Genomic DNA, 22,022 nt, shown 5'->3' on the forward strand with positions numbered 1-22,022 from the left:
TGTAATGTTATTTTAACGGTAAAACTGTTGTTATCGCAGTAAAGTGGTATTATTCGCCTGAATTAAATGAGTGGGATTCTGATAGGATTTACTTTTTGGTGAATACCAATTGGAATTTAGCTTCATTTCAGGGAGTACATTACACTGTCAGTCGAAATTGAACCTTAATTGTACCGCATGTGCTGCTTCAGCTGAGTGTGGGCCGTGCTTGTCGCGGTCAATCGGTGCCGGATTTGTTCCTCGTGTTGTGATGGCTCTCGGAAGTGAAGTGAATGATGAGAATTCTACAAAAAATACTTCCCAAAAAGTGAAAAACGGTTCGGCTAGCCACAATGTGAAGGACAAGAGTGGTAGCGAGAATGTTATCAAAGGTAAGTTTTAACTTTATAAATGTTCATGCATTCAGTTATGTAACATTGAGCATGGTTATTACCAGATTCTATTATTTTAACTATGTTTTCTTAGCTAGAACAAAGTTCATCCAGTCAAAATTTTAGGTCATGTGACGACCAAATTTTGTAGTTCAGTATCATGTGATCAGCTCGGTCTCTTGTGCACTTTGCACGCATTTCTCTGATATCTGAAAAACATGCAAGTATGTTTTGTTCTAGTTTAAATGTTTTTAATTATGTAGTGAACTCAAGACAATTTTGCTGCATATGCACATACTATAGGAGTCCCATGTAATACTTGTAAGAAGTTGTGTAATGATTACATATTCAAGGTAATGTCATTCATTGTCATATTATTCGTTTTTACTACTACTCTACATTAATAAGCGCAATACGGGAGATATTTGAGCAAAGATTAGTTTGCATGTGGTAACTATTAATATAGGAAGGGCTTATCATATCTAGTTGAACTGCTTCTTATTCAAGTAGATGGTGTGGCAAGTGGCAGACAGTTAATGTGCAATGTTAATACATACATAACAAAATATTATACTTGCCAATGCAGTACTACCGTGACCTATTGTGCCCTTCATTTCTAACTTTGAATAAATAAAACCAATAGTATATGATTCTATGTTGCCTGATAAAGATCAATTTACTGTTATCTTCAAAACTGCTCTTTTTAAAACTAGAGTAACAGAAGTGGAAAACAGAATTAGCTTTTGTTTAACAAACATTATTTTAGTAATTAATACTATTTAGAAGTCTTTCAGGAATAGAGACTTCTCCCAATTTTAACAGGTGATTCAGAGATCAGGTTATCAAATAAATTTAAACAAATACACAATACTCATATTATACAGAACATTTATGAGATTAATCTATTGGAAATCCTTACAAATGTATAGACTATAGGTATTTCCTTAAAGAAAACTTTATGCAACTTCCTTAAAGTGTATAACATTAATTAGCATATAAACATCCTATTCATCCATCTGTACTTTTTATAAAATATGTATATAGTCCCTATACCCTCTAGACTTTCAGAAGTTTAAAAAAAGGCCTTGAATTCCATCTTTTTTCAGAAAAACAAATCACATTTGCCTTGAAAGGTTTTGCATTGATTTTGGCTAGGGCTAGGTGTTTAATTTTCATACATTAATATTTGCTATTCTTGCTGATCTGATCTGATCCAATTAGGATAATTACCGCTGCCATGGATCATCAAGAATTGTAGAAGCTAAGCTATTAGTGTTTTTTTATAATTGTGAAAAGTACAGTGGTTATTTATTACACAAACAATCTAGTCATATGGACTAGACTAATTGATTAAAAAAAACCTAAAATAAGAGTCTTTTTTTATTACATCTATGACAATAAAGTCAGTCATTCTGTTGAATTTGTGTATTGCTGCCACAGGGTTATCTCATGACACCTAATTATTGTATTCAGGGCAACTAATAGTGATATCCTTATTAGCCAGTTATCCATTTGAATAACAAGAGATGTGAGTTGTATTCAGAATATTTGACTGAGTCAAGTATTATACAAACTTTTAATCTCCCTAGCATTACCTATTATCCTTGCCGTTATTGCTCTTGACAAATTAATTAACAATACCAATAATGTACAGTCAAGAACACAAATATCTATAGCAGTATAACAAATATAAATTCTTATTTTAGAATTCCATCATCTGAGAACAAACTAAGAGTACAAAAATGTATGAATATTCATGTTCTGACATATTAAATTCATCATTGTCATAATATTGAGTAGTTTTGGCAAGTCTGTACCATGATCAGGGATCTTGATACATCACACTTTTAGTTCCACCCTTTTCTCTCTAAAATCTTAATTTTTCCTTCTCTTTAGTGTTTATCATTATTTTCAGGTCTATCTTATTTTCTTTTTCTAGCTGTTTTGCTAATGTATTATGGGTTTCTTTTTGTTGGCTTTGCCATCCGTCAGTTAATGTTGTTCTCCCTAATTGCATTAAAAAAATATCCCAAATTATGTTCTTCTAATGTGTCATGCTCTTTCAGCTAATTAATGATAGCTAAAAGGTATTTAAAGCTCATACTTAGGGATCAGTGCCTTATGATAATATGAAAATGGTATTTAGATTAGGAACTCCACTTTAGTCCAATCCATCCAATTTGACTACCTATTTTTTGTTTGGGTCATGTAAGTTCTCATTTTTGCTAAGTGTCAGCAGTGTCATCACCATCACTTTTTGTTTGCTTTTTGCAAATACATAATTATGTTTAGACTCTTTAGAGCACTGGTTCCTAACCTGGGGGTAATTACCCCCGTGGGGGTAAAACTGGTATTTTACGGGGGTAATAAGCTAACCTAATATAACAATACAACAAACGTACACGTTTTATTTTTTATTACCATTGGGAAGAGGAGTAAAATCAGGCTCCCTAGTTAGTCATAGGGGTGACCAGACTGAAAAGGTTAGGAAGCACTGGTTTATTTAGAGCTATGATTCTATGATACAAATGAATATGGATACAGTAGATAACTAGATAATAAATTTGAGTATGAGGAAATTTTCAACTGTTGTCTGAAACCTACAAAAGATTGGCTCTCTTTGCTTCTTGGATAAAATGAGATACAAAGCAGTGTTACTATGCTTAGCATATCTTTACCTTAAAATAGAAATTGTTCTTTTACAATATCATATCCGGTTCTTTTTCCTAGTGAATAAATTATCTTATCTAAGATTAAATGCAGGGTATATGTAATGTATACATTATCTAACAGTAGAAAAATAAGGTGTATACAGTTTCGGAGAATGGTTTGCACCTTTGGGTCACCCTGGGGTCACCAAATCTAATAGAAGTTTCGGAACAATTTGATGGTGACAGACGGACAGACAGACAGACACACGAATGATCCTATAAGTTTCACGTTTTTTCCTTTTGAAGTGCGAAACTAAAATTTTTCTAGTTTTCTGGCAGTGAATCAAAATATAAAAACGAATTGGTTGCATGTAGGTACCTATTTCGCAGGCTAAACCACAGCAGTACGCCGCGCCGTTATAGACGGAGAGATAGCCCCGGAAAAGGATACATAGCGGAATGTCCAAGTCGCAATATGTGCAGGCTACGTAAAATGAGCAGATCGCAAAATGTGCAAATCTCATAATGAGAAGATCGCAAAAGGTGCAGATCTCATAATGATTGGATCGCAAAATGTGCAGATCTCATAATGAGCAGATCGCAAAATGTGCAGATCTCATAATGAGCAGATCGCAAAATGTGCAAGCAGATCTCATAATGAGTAGGTCGCAAAATGTGTAGATTTTGAAATAGAGCTCGGATTCTACAGTTCCAAAAAGCGTAATCGTTGCCATTCTGTTGATTACCGAATGTTAAAATATTTTGAAACAAGCAATAATTGGAATAATATATATGTCAGATTCCATTTCTCATCCGCTTGCGTTGTGTGAACCTGAACTTGTGTGCCCGTAACTATATGATATTCACGCAACGCAAGCGATGTGGCATCTGAAATTTCAGTCCATATATTACAACCGTGGTGTGCTATATGTTGTGTATATGTCAGCACAGACAAAAATGTAGCGTGCAATTGCAACGTTTATAATTGCATTGAAATGGTACCTATAAATAGGTAACGTAATTGGTATTCAATTTTCATTTATGAATAAGACAGCAAGTTACTTCTCTTGGGAACTGCGCTACGATTATTTTTTTTAATTTAATTAATCAGTATTACCAAGGCACCATGCTAATATTATTAGACACGCAGCTATCATCTATTGATGAATAATTTTTAAGCGTCCAAATTACGGTAATCCGAAATTGCTTCCAAACTACTAGATCTGCATATAAATAAATAAATATCAGGGGACATCTTACACAGATCAACCTAGCCCCAAACTAAGCAAAGCTTGTACTATGGGTGCTAGGCGACGATATACATACTTATATAGATAAATACATACTTATATACATAGAAAACACCCATGACTCAGGAATTTGTATCTGTGCTCATCACACAAATAAATGCCCTTACCGGGATTCGAACCCAGGACCATCGGCTTCACAGGCAGGTTCACTACCCACTAGGCCAGACTGGTCATCATGCTCGCTCAGCGCCACTTGCACCATCCCACTAAACCAGGGTTAAGCAGGTATAACCAGGTAACCCCGGGCTAGTGAGATGGTGCAAGTGGCTCTCAATTATTTATATTTTCAAGTTAATTCGACGGTCTGGATGTGGGTTAAACTTGACTTGCAAAATCTGGGTAATGATAACGTCGTAATCGCAATATCTTATACCTTTAAACGAGCAATTCTTGTATATTTATTTATTTATTTATATGTATGTATATATATTTCGGGGATCTCGGGAACGGCTCTAACGATTTCGCTGAAATTTGCTACATGGGAGTTTTCGAGGGGGGGGGGAACGATCTAGCTAGGTTTTATCTCTCGGAAAACGCGCATTTTTGGGTTTTTATGTGTTCTCCGAGCAAAGCTCGGTCTCCCAGATATTGTACTATTAAATTTATTATCGTCCATAGGTCGTTGCTATAAATAAAGTGTACAAATACTCAATAACGTATTTAGGCGTGTCGGCAATTGTAACTACGAACGAAGTACCCACAAGTACATATATATGACACGACAATGAATACGGTCATGCTTGTATTAAAATTAAGACACGTCCTTAAATAGTTTTTACTTTTTTGTGCAGACTTGACTGCTCTAAGCGAAGACGACAAAAAACAGATAGAACCAGTGGATGCCCCCCAGGTCTTTCGACACGTGTTTATCATATGTTTGTCGAAGGTATCTTTTGACACAGTGGGCCCGGCATATCACCGGGAGACATGATTGATTACGTAATTAAATTACGTTTCTTGTTTTCATTGCGATACGATGGGTGGAGGCCGCAGAATCGTGATAAGAAATGTACAGAATAAGATACTAATCATGTATGAGTTAGCGTTATAAATTATAATACTTTACATTTTGCTTATTAATTCTTCTATCGTTGCCTGAATTATCTGGTTACAGATACAGATAGATACTGTCGTCTGTAGAAATATGTTCCAGTTATGGCTAAGCTTTAAATGGGTTAAAATATTTATAGAACGCTAAAAATGTTATTACGCCACTTATAGTTTTCACACTTAATTTCGTTTTGGGAATTAACAGACCCATCCTATGAATAACTCGACCGCTATAATAAAATAAATAAATCAGGGATCGGAACCGGTTTTTTGCAAAAACTTAGAAATAACCATATTTTTCGAATTATTTTATACTCGAAATGTAGGACTCAGTTGTGTTTTTAGGTCACGACTTCGTATTATTAGATTGCCCAATTAGAAATGAAGTAATTAGCAAAGAACGAAAAAATACCGTTTCCGTCCCCATACAAAAAATACCGGTATCCGATCCCTGAAATAAATATGTGGGGACAAACTTACACAAATCAACCCAGCCCCAAACTAAGCGAAGCTTGTACTAGGGGTACTAGGCGACAATATACATATACATACCTACGTATATAGATAATACATACTTAGATACATAGAAAACATCCATAACTCAGGAACAAATATTGGTGATACACACACAAATAAATGCCCTGACCGGGATTCGAACCCGGGACCTCCTGGTTCATAGGCAGGGTCAGGTCACTACCGACCGAACCTCCCGAATTTTAAGCGACCTCTTTAGTTTTTGTCATCCCATTCCAGTCGTGTGCATCTTTTTCGTACACTTCATTAACCCATTCAGGGCCAGCGACTCAGCGTATGGGTCATGCTCAAACAGTTCCGCAGGGCCAGTGACTCACATGTGAGTCCTGAATAAATTCTGATTTAAACTTAAACGAAACGTAATTTGATGTAATAACGTAAGTAGCATATAAGCTAACAATCATTTCTATAAGGCATATTAGGATAAAAATTATAAACACGTTTTTTTTAATGAAAACAGGGTCTCGAATATTCAAGTTTGGTTTACTATCAGTGCAATATAGTAAATATACTGAAATTCTAGATACATAATGCGATGCAAGCAAACTGAAAAATCTATATTGAAAAAATACAAAAAATATATATATTTCAGAAGTTATTGACAGGGCTCAAGGTATGGGTCACCGTGGCCTGGCGCTACTTGTAAAAACTGTTAATGTTTCCGTAGCAGGCTAAAATAAACTTTATTGGCTGGTTTTAAAGCTTATTTCATGTTGAAGCTGTTTGATATTGTACCATTTTACAACTGATTACTGTTTGGATGATGGTAAGCAACAATTTGTAGGAACCAAGCCGTAGTATAATAATATTTTGTTTTGTATGAGGGGTAAGGCAACGAGGATTTTCGCCCACTGTACTTTTATGTCATAATATTTGGTGATCGTTGTATTGTATCTTAGGCAATTACCTACTAACAATGATGTTAAAGTTAATTTTTTTTCGTTTCAATATAGAACAAGGCGGTTGAAACAGTCACCACTAACTAATATGTATTGTATAACAAATAGTTTGTGACAAATATTTACAAGTTTTTTCAAACATCGTGGTTTCTACGGCAGATTAGAAAGTAAGTACTATAATACATTTTAAGTTCTCTATTGTTACTAATATAATGGCGTTTACCAAAACAAAGATAATGACCGACCAGGTGTAAGCGTATCGGACACACTTGGACAATAAACAAGGAATGCATCCGAACGGCGGCGGCGGTATTATCTTTCATGTGGTATTTGTCACAAGAGTTCAAGATGTGATTCATCCCATCCCCCCAAAGATTTGCCCCAAAAAACAACAACAAAAAACACGGCAAGTTAAATAGAATCAGACTAAGCTAAGTTGGCAGCGATTTTGATAGCACAGGCTGAGTACCTAAGTGTAATTTAAATGTCATACTTATATGAAATTATGACGTTTAAATTAACACTTGCACAGGCTGGGCTATAAAATTTGCTACCAACTTAGCTTGGTCAGACATTAAACGCTTGTAGAAAGTAAAAATATTCACTCCTACAAACTGCAATAATTAGTTTCTTTTTTGATAGGCACAGAAAATCGGTGGTTAGTAAAAATGTTGCATAATGCTGTCCAACTGGCCGGCTTCATAAGCGGCGATTTATTTACCGTTCGCGCCAGGCTCGAGACCCATAAGCTGAGTCATGCGTTTTAGCTAAAAACGATTTGTATGGTGGCCTGGCGTATTGTGTACGCTCGGCGGTTCGTGGCCATGAATGGGTTAAGTAAAGATATGCAAGAGCTACGCCACATTTTTCGGGCATGTTGTTCATGTTTTTGATTTTTTTATACGTTTTCCGTTTCAAAAGTGCTACTAGACCTGCGCATAGGTCACATTAAGAGTAATAATAGAGTTGAGCACTTAGCGACAATCACAATTCACATCGTATTGATTGTGTTATGGTGTAACCATTGTCGGACCCCTGTATTGTAATTGTATCTAGCTTTCATTTCTAGACTGATTATTGTGTGCACTCTTCCGATGTAAACATGTACTTACCTTGTTATTTCATTTTAATTTTGACTACTTCCTGTTATCCGTTTGAATATTAAGCGGGTTGGTTTCACCAACACGCTATATAATTTGCATATAAGATAATTATTGTATGTAGTTGCTATTTAAAGAACTATATTTATGGTATGATATTTATTTGAAGTACATTAGGTACATAAAAGGGTGGACATGTAAATTGAAAATGTATTCCACAGTAGGTACGTATTTCACGGACACATTCTTTCGTACAATGGAATTTCATACCTATACGATATACCCAATTCTCTTGTAATTCCAGATACGTCATTCTCTTAGTCAATAGAATGTGCAGTTACATGTACAACGTAGAATTTTGTGAGCAGGTTCAATTGTTAAATATATTTATTTTTTTGATTCAGTTTTTGGAAATGTTTTAAGCTATGCTCGCGAGGTCTACAGCTCACAAAGCCACAGCTTAGTATATTAGTATCAATGCAACAACAGATAGTATCACTGGCAATTTATTTTATGATCAGAAAACGCATAGGGGGCTCCCCTTCTTAGCGTCCCTAACTTGGAAGGCATAGACGTTCTTGTATTGATTGGGGCCGCCAAGGGGGGCCCGGCATTACTGCGGTGGAGTTTTCATCCTTTCCCTGCTATATTTCTTTTATACTCGGGCGGTTTGATTTCACTACAAGAGAAACTAGATTAGATTTAACTATTACTTTGATTTAAACCATCCCTCTAGTCACTAGCTATATAGATATAGCACTATATGTATTATTTGATTGATTTGGTTTGATTTGAAAGCTTCGTACTACTGTAAATCTGTGTGGGATACCAAACAGATAGTAAATCTGTTTGGAAACGATTTTGAATATGCTCTTTAAAATCAAGATAGAAGTTAATATTTTAATACAGGTATCCTTATCATTAAGTATATTTCGTCATTTTTATCACATTTGGTTTGCAGGTTTGATTTAACCATCACAATTTAAACATGAGATAAGGTTGATATGATTTCTGCCTGTATGATAAGGATATAGATTGGTGTAAAGTACAACGATGATGTACTTAAACCTCTATCTACTTTAAGTGAGGTAATATAATTCTCTCTTTTCTACATAGTGTTGTACCCGGCTTTTCACCTGAGGAGTTTGCTCTCCGTTCGGTAACCGCGTAACGTAACTTAATCCGAAGAATCGGATAAGGCACTTAGTTTTGAGAAAGCGACTGTCATCTGTCTGACCTCCTAATTCTAAATCAAAGGAAAAACGGGTGATGGTGGTAAAATGGAAGGCGGTAATGAAACGATGTAGGTATCCTAGCTGTGTTGGGAGTTGGGAGTGTTGGGACTAATGATTTGAATAGCAGTTTAAAATGCCATTCAAATCATTTATTAAGTAATGTCCGATTTTAAGGAATTCATTCAAATGTATCAAATTGTTGTTGTTCTCTATACCAAAAGCCACAAAGAAAAATAAATGAACAAGTCACTTTTACTACCTGCTTTATTTGCTCGGGGACGTGTGAACAAATATCTCTTTCAGTATAAGTAGGCGTCTATTGAAATTTGTCGTTAGAGTTACTTGGAGCTCGTTCAATTTGTATATGAATACTGAACTGTTATATTTGTAAGAATACGTGTTAAGTTACGAAATTCGGCGATGGTCGTGACTGGCTACTTTGAGTTATTAAGGTGTCGTCGCTCGGTGTCTGTAATCTGAACATCTCTAACGCATGTAAGTCCAATATACAGACCCAAAAGCGATAGGAATAAAGAGTTACTTTGAATCGGAACACCCTTGAATACCATTAATTGGCTCATGATTAGGTGTCTGTCGAATAGTGATCGGACGTTGGCACCAGCCTGCTTGTTACCCGCCCAATTATATCGACCACCTTCACAAAGCTTTTTGTCGCGACTGTGAGCAAACCCTTGTATATCTTGATCTCAGAATCGTTGACATACGCATATTAGAAACCTACACTTGTACTGGTGTGCCCGAGATTGTCCGTCAGCAAAACGTTGTGAATAGCAGTCCTGTAACTGAACCCATTGATACATGCATGCGTGCATATATAATAGTCCAAGGCGAGTTATTAGTCGCTCCATTTCTGTTCTTCTGAAACACTTTGTTCGCAAACGGTTCATAAATTATCTTGCTTACTATTCGTCAACTCTGACAGAGTTATATTGAAATGAATGACAGAGAATGAGAATTTTAGACTCAAAATACTTAGAGACATTTTCTTGACCAATAGTTACTGTGAAAACACTTTCTAAGGATTTTCAGAGCGAGTAAAGATGCAATTTGGTTTGGCCTGGTAAACTTATGAAGCGGAGTGGTTCCAGGCCGTTCAGTCGGGTTCAGCTTGTTGATTTTAATTTAGAATAGCCGGAAATACAGCGTGGTTATACGAAAATGGAGCGCTGGGTCATTGTATTTTACGGACTCGTCTATGACGGCGACAAAATGATCTCGAAAGTTACCAACACTATAGTCTTAATTTAACCACTAATCACAGAACTTCTGAAGTTGGTTCTAACAATCAAGCTGTGAGTTGAATGATAAATACTATTGTGTTCTGATATAAATGTAACATGTAGGTACTTGACATAGCAGACTTGTGTTTAGTTGGCTTTTGATGTTTTTTTCTTTTCCTGGTCGAGTGGTTCGACTCTCGATTGCAAATTATATAATATTGGTTCGATTCTAATGGTGGATTTGGCTCGCCTCCGCGATAGCAGAAAATGCAGTGTAGATCCCCTCTGCCTTGGTACCTGTAAGGAATTTTGCTTTTAGTGGCTACTAAATTAAAAATATATTAAATACATATATACAACTTGACTGGCGAAATATACTATATTTGGGAATGTTACACGAATACCTACAATTATCCTACCTAATTAACCTACAATTTACTGCAGCACAATTGTAAATAGTTTAAGTCACACTAGTGTAGTGTATGTGGGTCAAATTGATAAGTTTTTTTTTTAAATTCGAGTAGTTAAAACATGTTTCATGTTCATACCTATGCTTAAGAAGTTAACATGCAAGTCATCTCGTAATAAGGATCTGAAATCATCATACGATAAAGTATAGTCATGTAATTATTTACTGTGTTGCTTAACACTATAGGAACACGATAATTATAACAATAACTTTGGTCATCATTTATTGTGATGCAGGTTTCATCGGAGACAAATCTGAAATCGACTTATTTTTGTATTCTTCAATCCTACTAGAGACCTCTTTGATCCTACACAGGAACATTCCATGAACAAATCTACATCGATCACACATATTTATCAATTAAATACCGCGTCTTAGCGTGCAAATATATTAAAATCGAGCAAAAATATCGAGCTTCATATTATAAGTAGTAGTATATATTATCTACCTACTCGATAAACGAATAATGTAGGTGAGATGATCCATTTTTCATAATAATCTTTCGTAGTACTCACTCGTATTGAAAATTCCATATGATCATCCCATTTTTAGTTGCACTCAGTCTGTGACTTTCAATTGTAGAATCCACTGTAGAATCTAGGAAAGAAGGTATACCCATTATTAGACAATCTACATAAATGAAAACATAACTTGAATGCCCCGGTTCTTGAAACGGTCCCAATAGTTTCCACTTTCAATTTTATTCCTATATCATTAGAGGTAACAAATAGGTTGTGAACTATTAGTGTAGAACTACGTTAAAGCTACCCTTGATTACGTATGTACTGTACACACCTTTGCTAACATTTACATTGAGTCGTATGCCTTACATTGAATGATGCGATGCAGTTTGCTTGACCTCTATTATTGATCCTGCCCGTTGTAATCATTATGTGCCGTATAATATATCTAACGACTAGCACTATGTATTTTGTTACGATTCATTCTCGTCTGATAACTGCTTTAGTAGGATGTCGTGTAGATATGTGTGCAAATATATAAATATAAATACATCAAAATTTTATCTGCTTACGTACTTTTGGTTTGTACTAAAATGTGGGAAATTACCTTTTGTAAATAATACTCACATTGTCCAACGGTCTGTTTGAAGTAAGTTCCCGATTTCTCCTTTTCGCTCTTGTTTATTGCTCGATCTCTCTGAAAGCCTATGATTCTGAGACTGGGATCATGCACATGTATCTAAAAAAGTGAAGTTCAGATTTTGTTAGCATTTGACATATAACATAACATAACATTTTTACGGAGGTTGTTTTCTCTGAAATACTAATTAACATTATATTTTGAGTAAAAAATTATATAATTAAAAAGAATAAGTACCTATAAGTATTAGCATTTTGATAAAATCGTGGTTGTCCTTAAAAAGTTCGAGATTATGAGGTACCTACCTAATGAAGGTAAAAATTGTTTACATCATTTGCAATTTCTATTTACTTGTACGAACATTACGTATTGGGTATTGGGTGCGCCATAATAATGATAATTCATTCAATATTTTATTCGTTTTCGTGTGTTAGGTAATTTAAGTTTATTATATTGCCTCATAAATTACACCTGTTGCTACCCAAATATAGTTTTTCTGATAACCCTTTTTATTTTACTTTTTGGTGCAATAAAGAATATTTACTTACCTACTTACTTGCTACTCCATATACAGGGTGGATTTTCTTTTTGGGTCAGTGAGGGCAGCTACCAGATCCCGTGCTGCTACGAGAAAACGGTCTTAGAAGACCTTCCCTCGATTTCAAATTAATGAACATTGGCTTTTACAGATTTTGGAAAAAACATACAGGGTGCGAGAAAAAGGTCATTTTTGACAAACTTTTTTTATGCCAATCGATCCCATTCCTATTAAGGATCAAAAGCTTGTATGGAAGCAAAAAAATATTTCCGGCTAGAAAAGCCACAAATCGAAGAAAACTTTTCTCATACAATTTGTATGAAAATGAAAACTTTTATTTTTCACATGCTATTTTTGTATGCCAATCGATTCCATTACTATCCAGTATCAATAGTTTCCTAGTGGTCAACTTACGATAATGTACTAAAAAGCTATAAATTAATAAAAACTTTCTCCATACATTTACTATGGAGAAAATGTGAAATTTTATTCACAATTTTCTACCTCGCCCATCAGTCCTACAGCAATGTCTTCATCCAGTATTATGGTTCTTAAATGTAACAGGACTGATTGGCCAGATAGAAAACTGTGAATTAAATTTCACGTTTTCTCCATAGTAAATCTATGGAAAAAGTTTTCTTTAATTTGTGGTTTTTAGGGTTCCGTAGCCAAATGGCAAAAAACGGAACCCTTATAGATTCGTCATGTCTGTCTGTCTGTCCGTCTGTCCGTCTGTCCGTCTGTCTGTCCGTCCGTATGTCACAGCCACTTTTCTCCGAAACTATAAGAACTATACTGTTGAAACTTGGTAAGTAGATGTATTCTGTTCTGTGAACCGCATTAAGATTTTCACACAAAAATAGAAAAAAAAAACAATAAATTTTTGGGGTTCCCCATACTTCGAACTGAAACTCAAAAATTTTTTTTTCATCAAACCCATACGTGTGGGGTGTCTATGGATAGGTCTTCAAAAATGATATTGAGGTTTCTAATATCATTTTTTTCTAAACTGAATAGTTTGCGCGAGAGACACTTCCAAAGTGGTAAAATGTGTGTCCCCCCCCCCCTGTAACTTCTAAAATAAGAGAATGATAAAACTAAAAAAAATATATGATGTACATTACCACGTAAACTTCCACCGAAAATTGGTTTGAACGAGATCTAGTAAGTAGTTTTTTTTTATACGTCTTAAATCGCCTAAATACGGAACCCTTCATGGGCGAGTCCGACTCGCACTTGGCCGCTTTTTTTAGTACATTACCGTAAATTGACCCCTAGGAAACTATTGATACTAGATAGGAATGGAATCAATTGGCATAGAAAAATAGCATGTGAAAAATAAAAGTTTTCTTTTTCATACAAATTGTATGGGAAAAGTTTTCCTCGATGTGTGGCTTTTCTAGCCGGAATTTTTTTTTTAGTTCCATACAAGCTTTTGATCCACAATAGGAATGGGATCGATTGGCATCAAAAAAAAAAGTTGTCAAAAATGACCTTTTTCTCGCACCCTGTATGTTTTTTCCAAACAATATCTGTAAAAGCCAATCTTCATTAATTTTAAATCGAGGGAAGGTCTTCTAAGACCGTTTTCTCGTAGCAGCACGGGATCTGGTAGCTGCCCTCACTGACCCAAAAAGAAAATCCACCCTGTATATTAACGTCATGGGCCCACGTTTAATCCGTCTGGGCGCGACACCCCGTATAATAACGAAGCAAAACCCATAGCTTCGAGCTGCCAAGCTTATAAACTTGTAACCTCACAATATTTCAAGCATAAGTAGCATTAGCATTGGAATACATAAAAATGCTTGGATAATTTAAGTTTGATTCAAAACCGAATTGTCATTGACTTAACGCTGATGAATTATGTTGTTTAGTGCTTAGGGCTTTGTCGACTATCGACATAAGCGACTAGGTACAGTCAGCAGCAGAAGTTGCTAAGCGGGCGAGGTGTTCAAAATTACCTTGACGCGCTCTTCTTCTCTTAACAATAAAGTCGCGTAAAGATCATTTTGAACACCTCGCCCGCGTAGCAACTATTGCTGCTGACTGTACGTAGTACGTACTACAGTTTCCGACCAAGTTTTATCGGGTTCAAGGGATTTTCAGGCTAGGATTAGGAATATGACACGCACGCCTGTTTTTTGCTATAAGAAATTTACCTAATTTACATTACATTGGGTCGCTTGTTTTGTTTGGTTTGAATTTACATATGTATAGGCGTGTGATGCTTATCCTGAATTTGATCTCTGATCTCTAACAAAATATTACACGTTGTTTAAACTCAGTTCTAGGGCAGCCCCCTGATTTGTTTTAGGTGCTTGTAGACTTGTAGACGCATTTTTGCGAATAAATTAAAGCAAAATAATAGTATAGGTAGTCTGCGTAAACTTTTTCAAACACCTCTAAAGTCTAAAATCAAACAAAGCTTAAATTATGTCAAAATTGTCAATGTTTATTGTCATTCGTAATGTTTTGGTTACATGTGTCAAATTTAGTAAAATTTTCATGTTGAGTTAAAAATTACTAACGTTTAAGTGCATTTCTAACTAAGGAATGATGTACAGATAGTGTTTCAAAAGGAAACGTAAGGTCAAGGGAAGAAATCACACAATAATCGGTAAGCTAAGGTTAAATATGCGGCGATAGTCGCTGTCGCTGACGCTGGTTGTCCCTTGCATTATTCATTGATCGACGGCGCTCCGGCCCGCTTATAGGCGCCCTAGCAACATGCTTCTTATTTTTCTGAATCCCAATGTTTTTTATGACGTCAAACCCTCCAATCACACTCGCCAAGGTTTCTCCGCCCAATCCAGCCCGCGGTTAAATGGGAAACCTTAAAATATCGGTGGTGTGAAAATCGTGTCAAGCGTGATTTATAAAACGCGGAAAAGATTCCTCGTGATATTAAGGTTTAAAGTTAATCTCTACAAACTGTTCAAAAATGTTAGTATGACTGGAGGCTGAATCTGTGATATTTTGTGCCTGTTATAGTATGCCAAATCGCTGAGTCACGTCGTTTTATTTGTTTACATTATTTTAAATACCTGAAAGTTTTAAGTTAATTATATTATGAGCGCAAGTGTTTATATTAACCTTTACCTAAACCTTAACCTTTAAACTACTCTAAATAACTTGCTATTTGTTATCTAGATTTAACGGCTAATAATTTAAACAGCTGCGATAATATGTTACAAGAACGAAGAGCATTTATCAGAAAATTTCACAAGTTTTCATATATCTGAAGGGGCCGTTGGCGCCGCGATTTGTTATCTCGTTTGTAACGGGAACATAGATAACTCCAACATTTAGGTTGATATGAAAGTTTGTCTTCTCAGGCATCACTCAAGTATGTGATTTTTCCGCTCTAGGTAGGTAAATAAGGTGGGATAGTGTTCATTAAAAATGTTCCATATTGAGGTCGTGTTTTATTGAGAGCAATAAATTGTTATGATTGCTTAGTCGTATGTCTCCCTTATCGCTCAGCGTCACGACCTATGTATAGTAGGAGTAGAAGAATGGTTTCGTTCTAGATAATATTTAAGTACATACTTCGCCTGTTGATTAATCCGAGAAGCAATAATCAACATTAGTTCTTTAACGTTTCTTGAAGTCGTTTTTTTTTTCAATAGACGGATAATATTGTTATGGTGACAATAAAAATATGATGACGGCTTGGTTCTTTTGTTAATAGGTATTTGTAATTATGGAGATTTACATAGAAATCATTTTATTTAAAATTACCAAAAATGAACATCTTTTTAAGAATTAATTTATCGCATTAAATTGTATTCCCTCGTTTAAATATTTCAGTTATTAGGTGTAGAAAATTAATGATGATTGCGTGTATGTAGTTAATTTTGCAGATGCGAGCACAGTGCATGTTGCGATGCAGATGGAAGGGCTTTAACGTCATCGTTGTCTATTTAGAAAGAGATGCAAAAGTATATAAAATCTGCTTCGATTAATTCTTGCGCTTCGGTAGGTTTTTGGCTAACTAGAGGTTAACATTATTGTCTATGATACTTCAACCTCACCACTAATACTTATTCGCAAAACAAGATTGTACAACGCGTATGTAGGTCTTCTAGCATCAATATTTGTCGAAGCGGCAAACCCGTTAGTGTCAAGTATTCGTATATTCTGTAGCTAGTGCAATAGTATCCTTACAGCCACGGAAAATAAATGAGTATTAGTTCAGAACAGATGCACTACCCTGTCGCGATGCAGACTCGTCGTCGATGGCGTCTATTGTTGGCGGCATCCCGTTGCCGTCTATTATTGACTCGCCGCTGGAGATAGTTGGCGCTGCGCCAGCGGCGACCACGTGCGCCGTCACGGGACCGGGCATGCGCGCAACACACCCGGTCTTCCTATAGATTAACTGACAATCGTCTCGGGAAACTAGTATAAATGTAACTATGTAATCCGTAACAACTACGCGTTATCACTTATCATACTTACACTGGTTCTCTGCAAGCTATTGCTAGCCGGCTGTCGCATGCTATTGGAATAACAACCAAGCTCTTGTACCTTATTCTTAAATAAAATACTTCTCAATCGGCGATATTTCGGTTTCAAGATCGGAAACGTTCTCGAAGATCACTCTTATACTGGTTAGCTAGCGATGCGCTCTGTTAACGCCGTGAATTGCCCTTGTAGCCTAAAAAACCGGCATCAGTGTTTAAACATATGCGGTTACGAGTAGAAATAAACTCTTATAAATACCTCGCCCTAGAATTATAGTATGTTATTTTACGAATATAATTGAAATATGACAATATCTTTTGATGTTTGAACGACTATAACGTTGTCGCCAGCTGTCGTTTACAGGGTGAAGAATGACTAAATTATTACAGTTGACGGTTGAAAAGCGCCGACATGCTTTCAAGAAATATTTAATTTTAGGTACAATATGTTGCTAAATTCGAAGCGAAGGGTTATTTGATACTTAAAACAAAACTATACATATAGGCTTAAAACTAAACCGATAGTCTTTAAAAGAACTGCAACGACTATCTATGTTACGACGCGAGTTTACGGTAAGCCGAGTAAGCTCCGGGAGCGCTAGCATAAGTCTGTGTTTTTGTACAATAGTGTACAGTGTTATGTACATTAAACTATTGATTTTTATATACGTTGTACTGTCTTGTCGAGTTAGTGTCACAAATGTAGTTTATATAGAAGAACAGACAACGCCCCCCAGTGAACTGTCTATCTTTTGAACTCTTGAACTTGTCTATTAATCATTATCTTGCACAATATCGCGAATAACATTACATCACTTGGTACACCTTATAAAACAAAGTTCCCCGCCGCCTCTGTCTGTAGTTTGTGTGTATGTATGTTCGCGATGAACTCGGAATCTATTGAACGGATTTATGTGGTTTTCATAGGTGAAAAGAATTGATAGGTCAATAGAATGATTCTTGAGAAATGTTTAGGTGTATAATTTGTTTTTGTGTAACCCGTGCGAAGCCGGGGCGGGTCGCTAGTACTGTACAAGTATTTGCTAAATTCGACCATGTTTTTATGATACTTATGCGATTTTATGTTCAATCTGTTCGAAGGAAATTTTCTTGTCAAACACGTCTCACTTTATTCAATGTTGCTTTGCTTGGAAAGGAAACTGTTAACATAACATGTATCTTCCACAGCCGACAAGGTGGAGGTCACAAAGATGAAAAAGAACATATCGGTTAAGACGGCAGGCAGCAACGGGCACGCGCGCACGCCCAACGGCCGCGCCGACGACGAGGGCGGTGGTAGCGCGCGCGTGTCCTACGCGGCCGCCGCGCGCAAGCCACCCTCCCCCGGTACCAACTTGGCACCGTTCCCTATGCCCACAGGTATGTTCGTTCCCTTAGGCTTAGCACGCACTGCGGTTTTTAAAAAGCGGTTTCGCTACCGCAAAAAATGTAACGTACGGCATTCTTTAAAGGGCACGCACGCAACTTGCTACATTCTGACCGCAACCGCAAGAAAAAAACCGCAGTGCGTGCTAAGCCTTACGGTAAAAAAGTTCTTGGAGGTGTACATTGTTCACCATGTAAACGCTACACTAAATAAACTATAGGGTAGAGGATGAATAGAAACAACGTGCTTCTTTCTTTCGTGTGTTTCGCACTTAAGAACCTAGCCAAAAGCTTCAGAAATTGTGCGATTCATTGTTAAACAAAGATAAATGGCCTACTGATTTGACGAGGTGTCCCCAAATACCACTTGGTCTGGTCGGCCTGTATCTATAGGTACACTTATTATGGTTTCTTAGTTGAACTGGATTACAACAGCAGAATTACAAGCAGCAGAATTAGAAGAAGTTCTTATAGTCCTTTGTATTTGATGGGGTAGTGCTTATAACCAATATTTGTAAGATGACAAAAAATATTTCGGTCTATAATTACTAATTTATAATTAACATTCTTTATTTTTATAGAAACCACACAAAAATCAAAAATCAATAACGAAAAGACACAAACGAATTCCAGTAAATCCAATTCAAAGCTGAACGGGGTAGAACGGATACCTAGCGACAGTGATGTTAAAGAAGATAAGTCACACACCAAAGAGCAAATTGTAAATGGAACAAATCAATCGCACGAGACCATTGTTAATGGCGATGCTAAAAAAGAAAATTCAGATTGTGATATTAGTAGTAGTAGTGATAATGCTAAAGTAGTTTCTAATGGAATTAATAGTGATTCAGACGATTCGAAGTCCAGCAAGTCTGACGAGGGTCATGATGTCGTATTACCGAAGGTTTGTCCGAAGAAAAACTCTGAAAGTAGGGTATCTGATAAGAAAAAAGAGAGCAAAAAGACTAAGGCGGCAGCTGACAATAGTGAGTCTGAAAAGAAAGTGACTGTTATCGTAACGGATAAGAAAGAAGAAGATTCAAAGGCAGAGGATGCAACAGAAAAAGTTAACGGTGAATGTAATAAAGTCGTTAATGGAGATAAAGATAGGGAGTCGACGCCCAGTGAAGATGGTGATGACAAAAAGAGAGATGCTGAGGTGGTTTTCATTCAAGACATGGGATTCACTGTTAAAATTGTTAGCCCTGGAGCGGAACCATTAGATATTCAGGTATAACTTAAAATTTCATGTAATAAGAATTTATTATTTGGGCACTCGTCACTTGCAGTGTTTGCTAATAGCGTAAAAAGATGACAATGACATCAATGAACATAATTCATTAAGTGACTAGCCTGCCTCTTACATTTCCATATATTTAATATTTACTTACAATTTTAGGTATTGAGTATGGAGCTCGTGCAAGAAATCCATCAGGTTTTGATGGATCGCGAAGACACCTGTCACAGAACCTGTTTCTCTCTGCAACTCGACGGCGTCACCCTGGATAACTTCGCGGAATTGAAGAATATTGAGGGATTAAAGGAAGGATCTGTTATCAAAGTACGTATTTTTAAGACACAAAAATGTTTTTTCTCGACTTTGTTGAAATTTTGTTCCTTTGAGTACTCCATACGGTATTGAATCATTTGGAAGCATTGTACATGTCGACATTTTGCAATAGTATAGGTAGTAGCTATGCTGGCATTCGATTGTTTCGGACGAAAACGGTTGCAAGAAGGGTGAAGGGCGTGATTTAAAGGGGCCCACTGACGATCAGTCCGCCAAACGATATCGACCTGTCAGTTAAATGCATAGTTTTACAAGTCTTTAGATGTCTTATCCTCCACAGATCCAGAAGCAACTGTTTTATATTTGAATTCGGAAGGCTTATAATTCAATACAGTTTCAAATAAATGCTGGAATATGTACAGCATTTTGTACGCTGGGCCTCACGAGGTTATTTGGGTGAACCACCTTTTTCTTGTCACTCGTTGCCATGGTTACATTCTCCTGGGTAACTCTTTAAAACCTGATTTTTAGGCATTCAAATTCACCAAACACGCTTTTTTGTGATACTTATAAACCCTTTCCATTGAGGGTTGTCTACCAAGCGTGTCAGAAGGTGGTGTACAATGTCTTCTAACTATGCTACTAGTGTCTCCTGGCTGACCGGACAGAATAACAACAAGAAATAGTTGATCCACCCATTTACCTGTTGCAAAATATTGAGGGTATCGTATGTCACAGGTGGTAGAAGAGCCGTACACGATGCGGGAGGCTCGCATCCACGTGCGTCACGTGCGCGACCTGCTCAAGTCGATAGACTACACCGATGCCTACGCCGGCCAAGAGTGCAGCTCGCTTGCCTTCCTCAATGTTATCACCCAGGGCGACATTCTAGGTAAGAATTTATACCATTCTCTTCTAAAGTGTCATTCTATGGAACTTGCTAGAGTCTTTTCGGAAAGAGAAGAGTCGTGGAATGTATCGGGCGCCATACATTCCACAACTCTTCTCTTTCCGCACTCTATGTAAACAATCCGCCATATTAAAATTGTCTCTAAGTGTCAATTAGTGACTTTTGTTTACATAGTTAGCAAGTTATTAAATTGTACACCGGGACTTAATCGCGTATCTAAGTTTTAAGATTTACCTCCGACGTTTCGAGGACGGCGTTGTCCCCGTGGTCTCGGAGAAGACTGGCTTAAGTTGACATCAGCATCTTCTAACCGCGCGAGTTTTTCGAACTACCCGCACTTGGTCTTGTTTATCAGCTTGAACGTTTTGCGCACTACGTTTTACAATTTAATAATGTGTAAAAATCGTGAAAGTTTAAATCAGTGTTATAGTTAGCAAGTTCCATAGAATGACACTTTATATACCTATTGTTACGTAAAGTGTCATTCAATAGAACTTGCTAACTATGTAAACAAAAGTTACTAGTAATTTGACATTCAGTGTCAATTTTAGTATGGCGGTTTGTTTACATAGTTAGCAAGTTCTATTGAATGACACTTTACGTCACGTATACTTACGTCAGACGCGCGACCTGCACAACTCTTAATCTTCTTAGCCCTCAACGGGAAAATACAGGTGTGACGGCGTAGCTCCCCAATAGACGAACCGATTTAAGTGCATTTTTAAATGAAAGTGTTGTCTAGTATTGTATGTGTGATGGTTCTTTGATGGCGCTGTTTTCATTTTGTCGTGGGTTTTTAGTGGGTTAGAGTTTAAATAACTTCAAATGCTTGCCTGTGCCATGCCTACCTATAGCAGGGACAAGTTTGTACATATGTCTCTCTGAAATTGAACCTACGTACGTCCTATCGTAATATTTCTGCTTGTTGCTTCGTTCAGAAAAGAAGAAATCTCGCCCAGAGAGCGTGGACTGCACGCCGCCCGACTACATAATGCCTGGCAGTACAGAGCGGCCATTGTTGCCCTTGCATCCGGGGCTGACCAAGGAAAACAAAGCTCCCCAATGTTTGAAGGTATGCCCTCTACAAGTACTTAAATATTTCGTGAAAAAACGTTATAGTTATTTGGGCATATTTGTATATAATGTGTAATTTAGGGGATAACAGGCAAGTGAAAACCAAAACTCAGAACAACCATAACTATAACTACACTATAGTTCTTTTTCAACAACCATAGTGAACCGTACTAG

The 22,022-nt window shown here is 36.7% G+C and overlaps 1 protein-coding gene across 1 annotated transcript in view; it reads left to right on the forward strand.

Moving 5' to 3' along the window:
• The first annotated feature begins 18 nt into the window (after window positions 1–18).
• The window catches only part of LOC134652993 (clustered mitochondria protein homolog), a 44,999-nt gene continuing 22,995 nt past the window's right edge, over window positions 19–22,022 (forward strand). Inside the window, exons 1-6 of the mRNA XM_063508266.1 lie at window positions 19–371; window positions 18,157–18,348; window positions 18,936–19,585; window positions 19,754–19,915; window positions 20,603–20,756; window positions 21,713–21,846. Coding sequence (XP_063364336.1) covers window positions 251–371; window positions 18,157–18,348; window positions 18,936–19,585; window positions 19,754–19,915; window positions 20,603–20,756; window positions 21,713–21,846 — 1,413 coding nt within the window. The 5' untranslated portion in view covers window positions 19–250. The remainder of the gene's footprint in view (window positions 372–18,156; window positions 18,349–18,935; window positions 19,586–19,753; window positions 19,916–20,602; window positions 20,757–21,712; window positions 21,847–22,022) is intronic.

The sequence above is a fragment of the Cydia amplana genome, chromosome 12, assembly GCF_948474715.1.
Source record: "Cydia amplana chromosome 12, ilCydAmpl1.1, whole genome shotgun sequence".
NCBI classification, from domain to species: Eukaryota; Metazoa; Arthropoda; class Insecta; order Lepidoptera; family Tortricidae; genus Cydia; species Cydia amplana.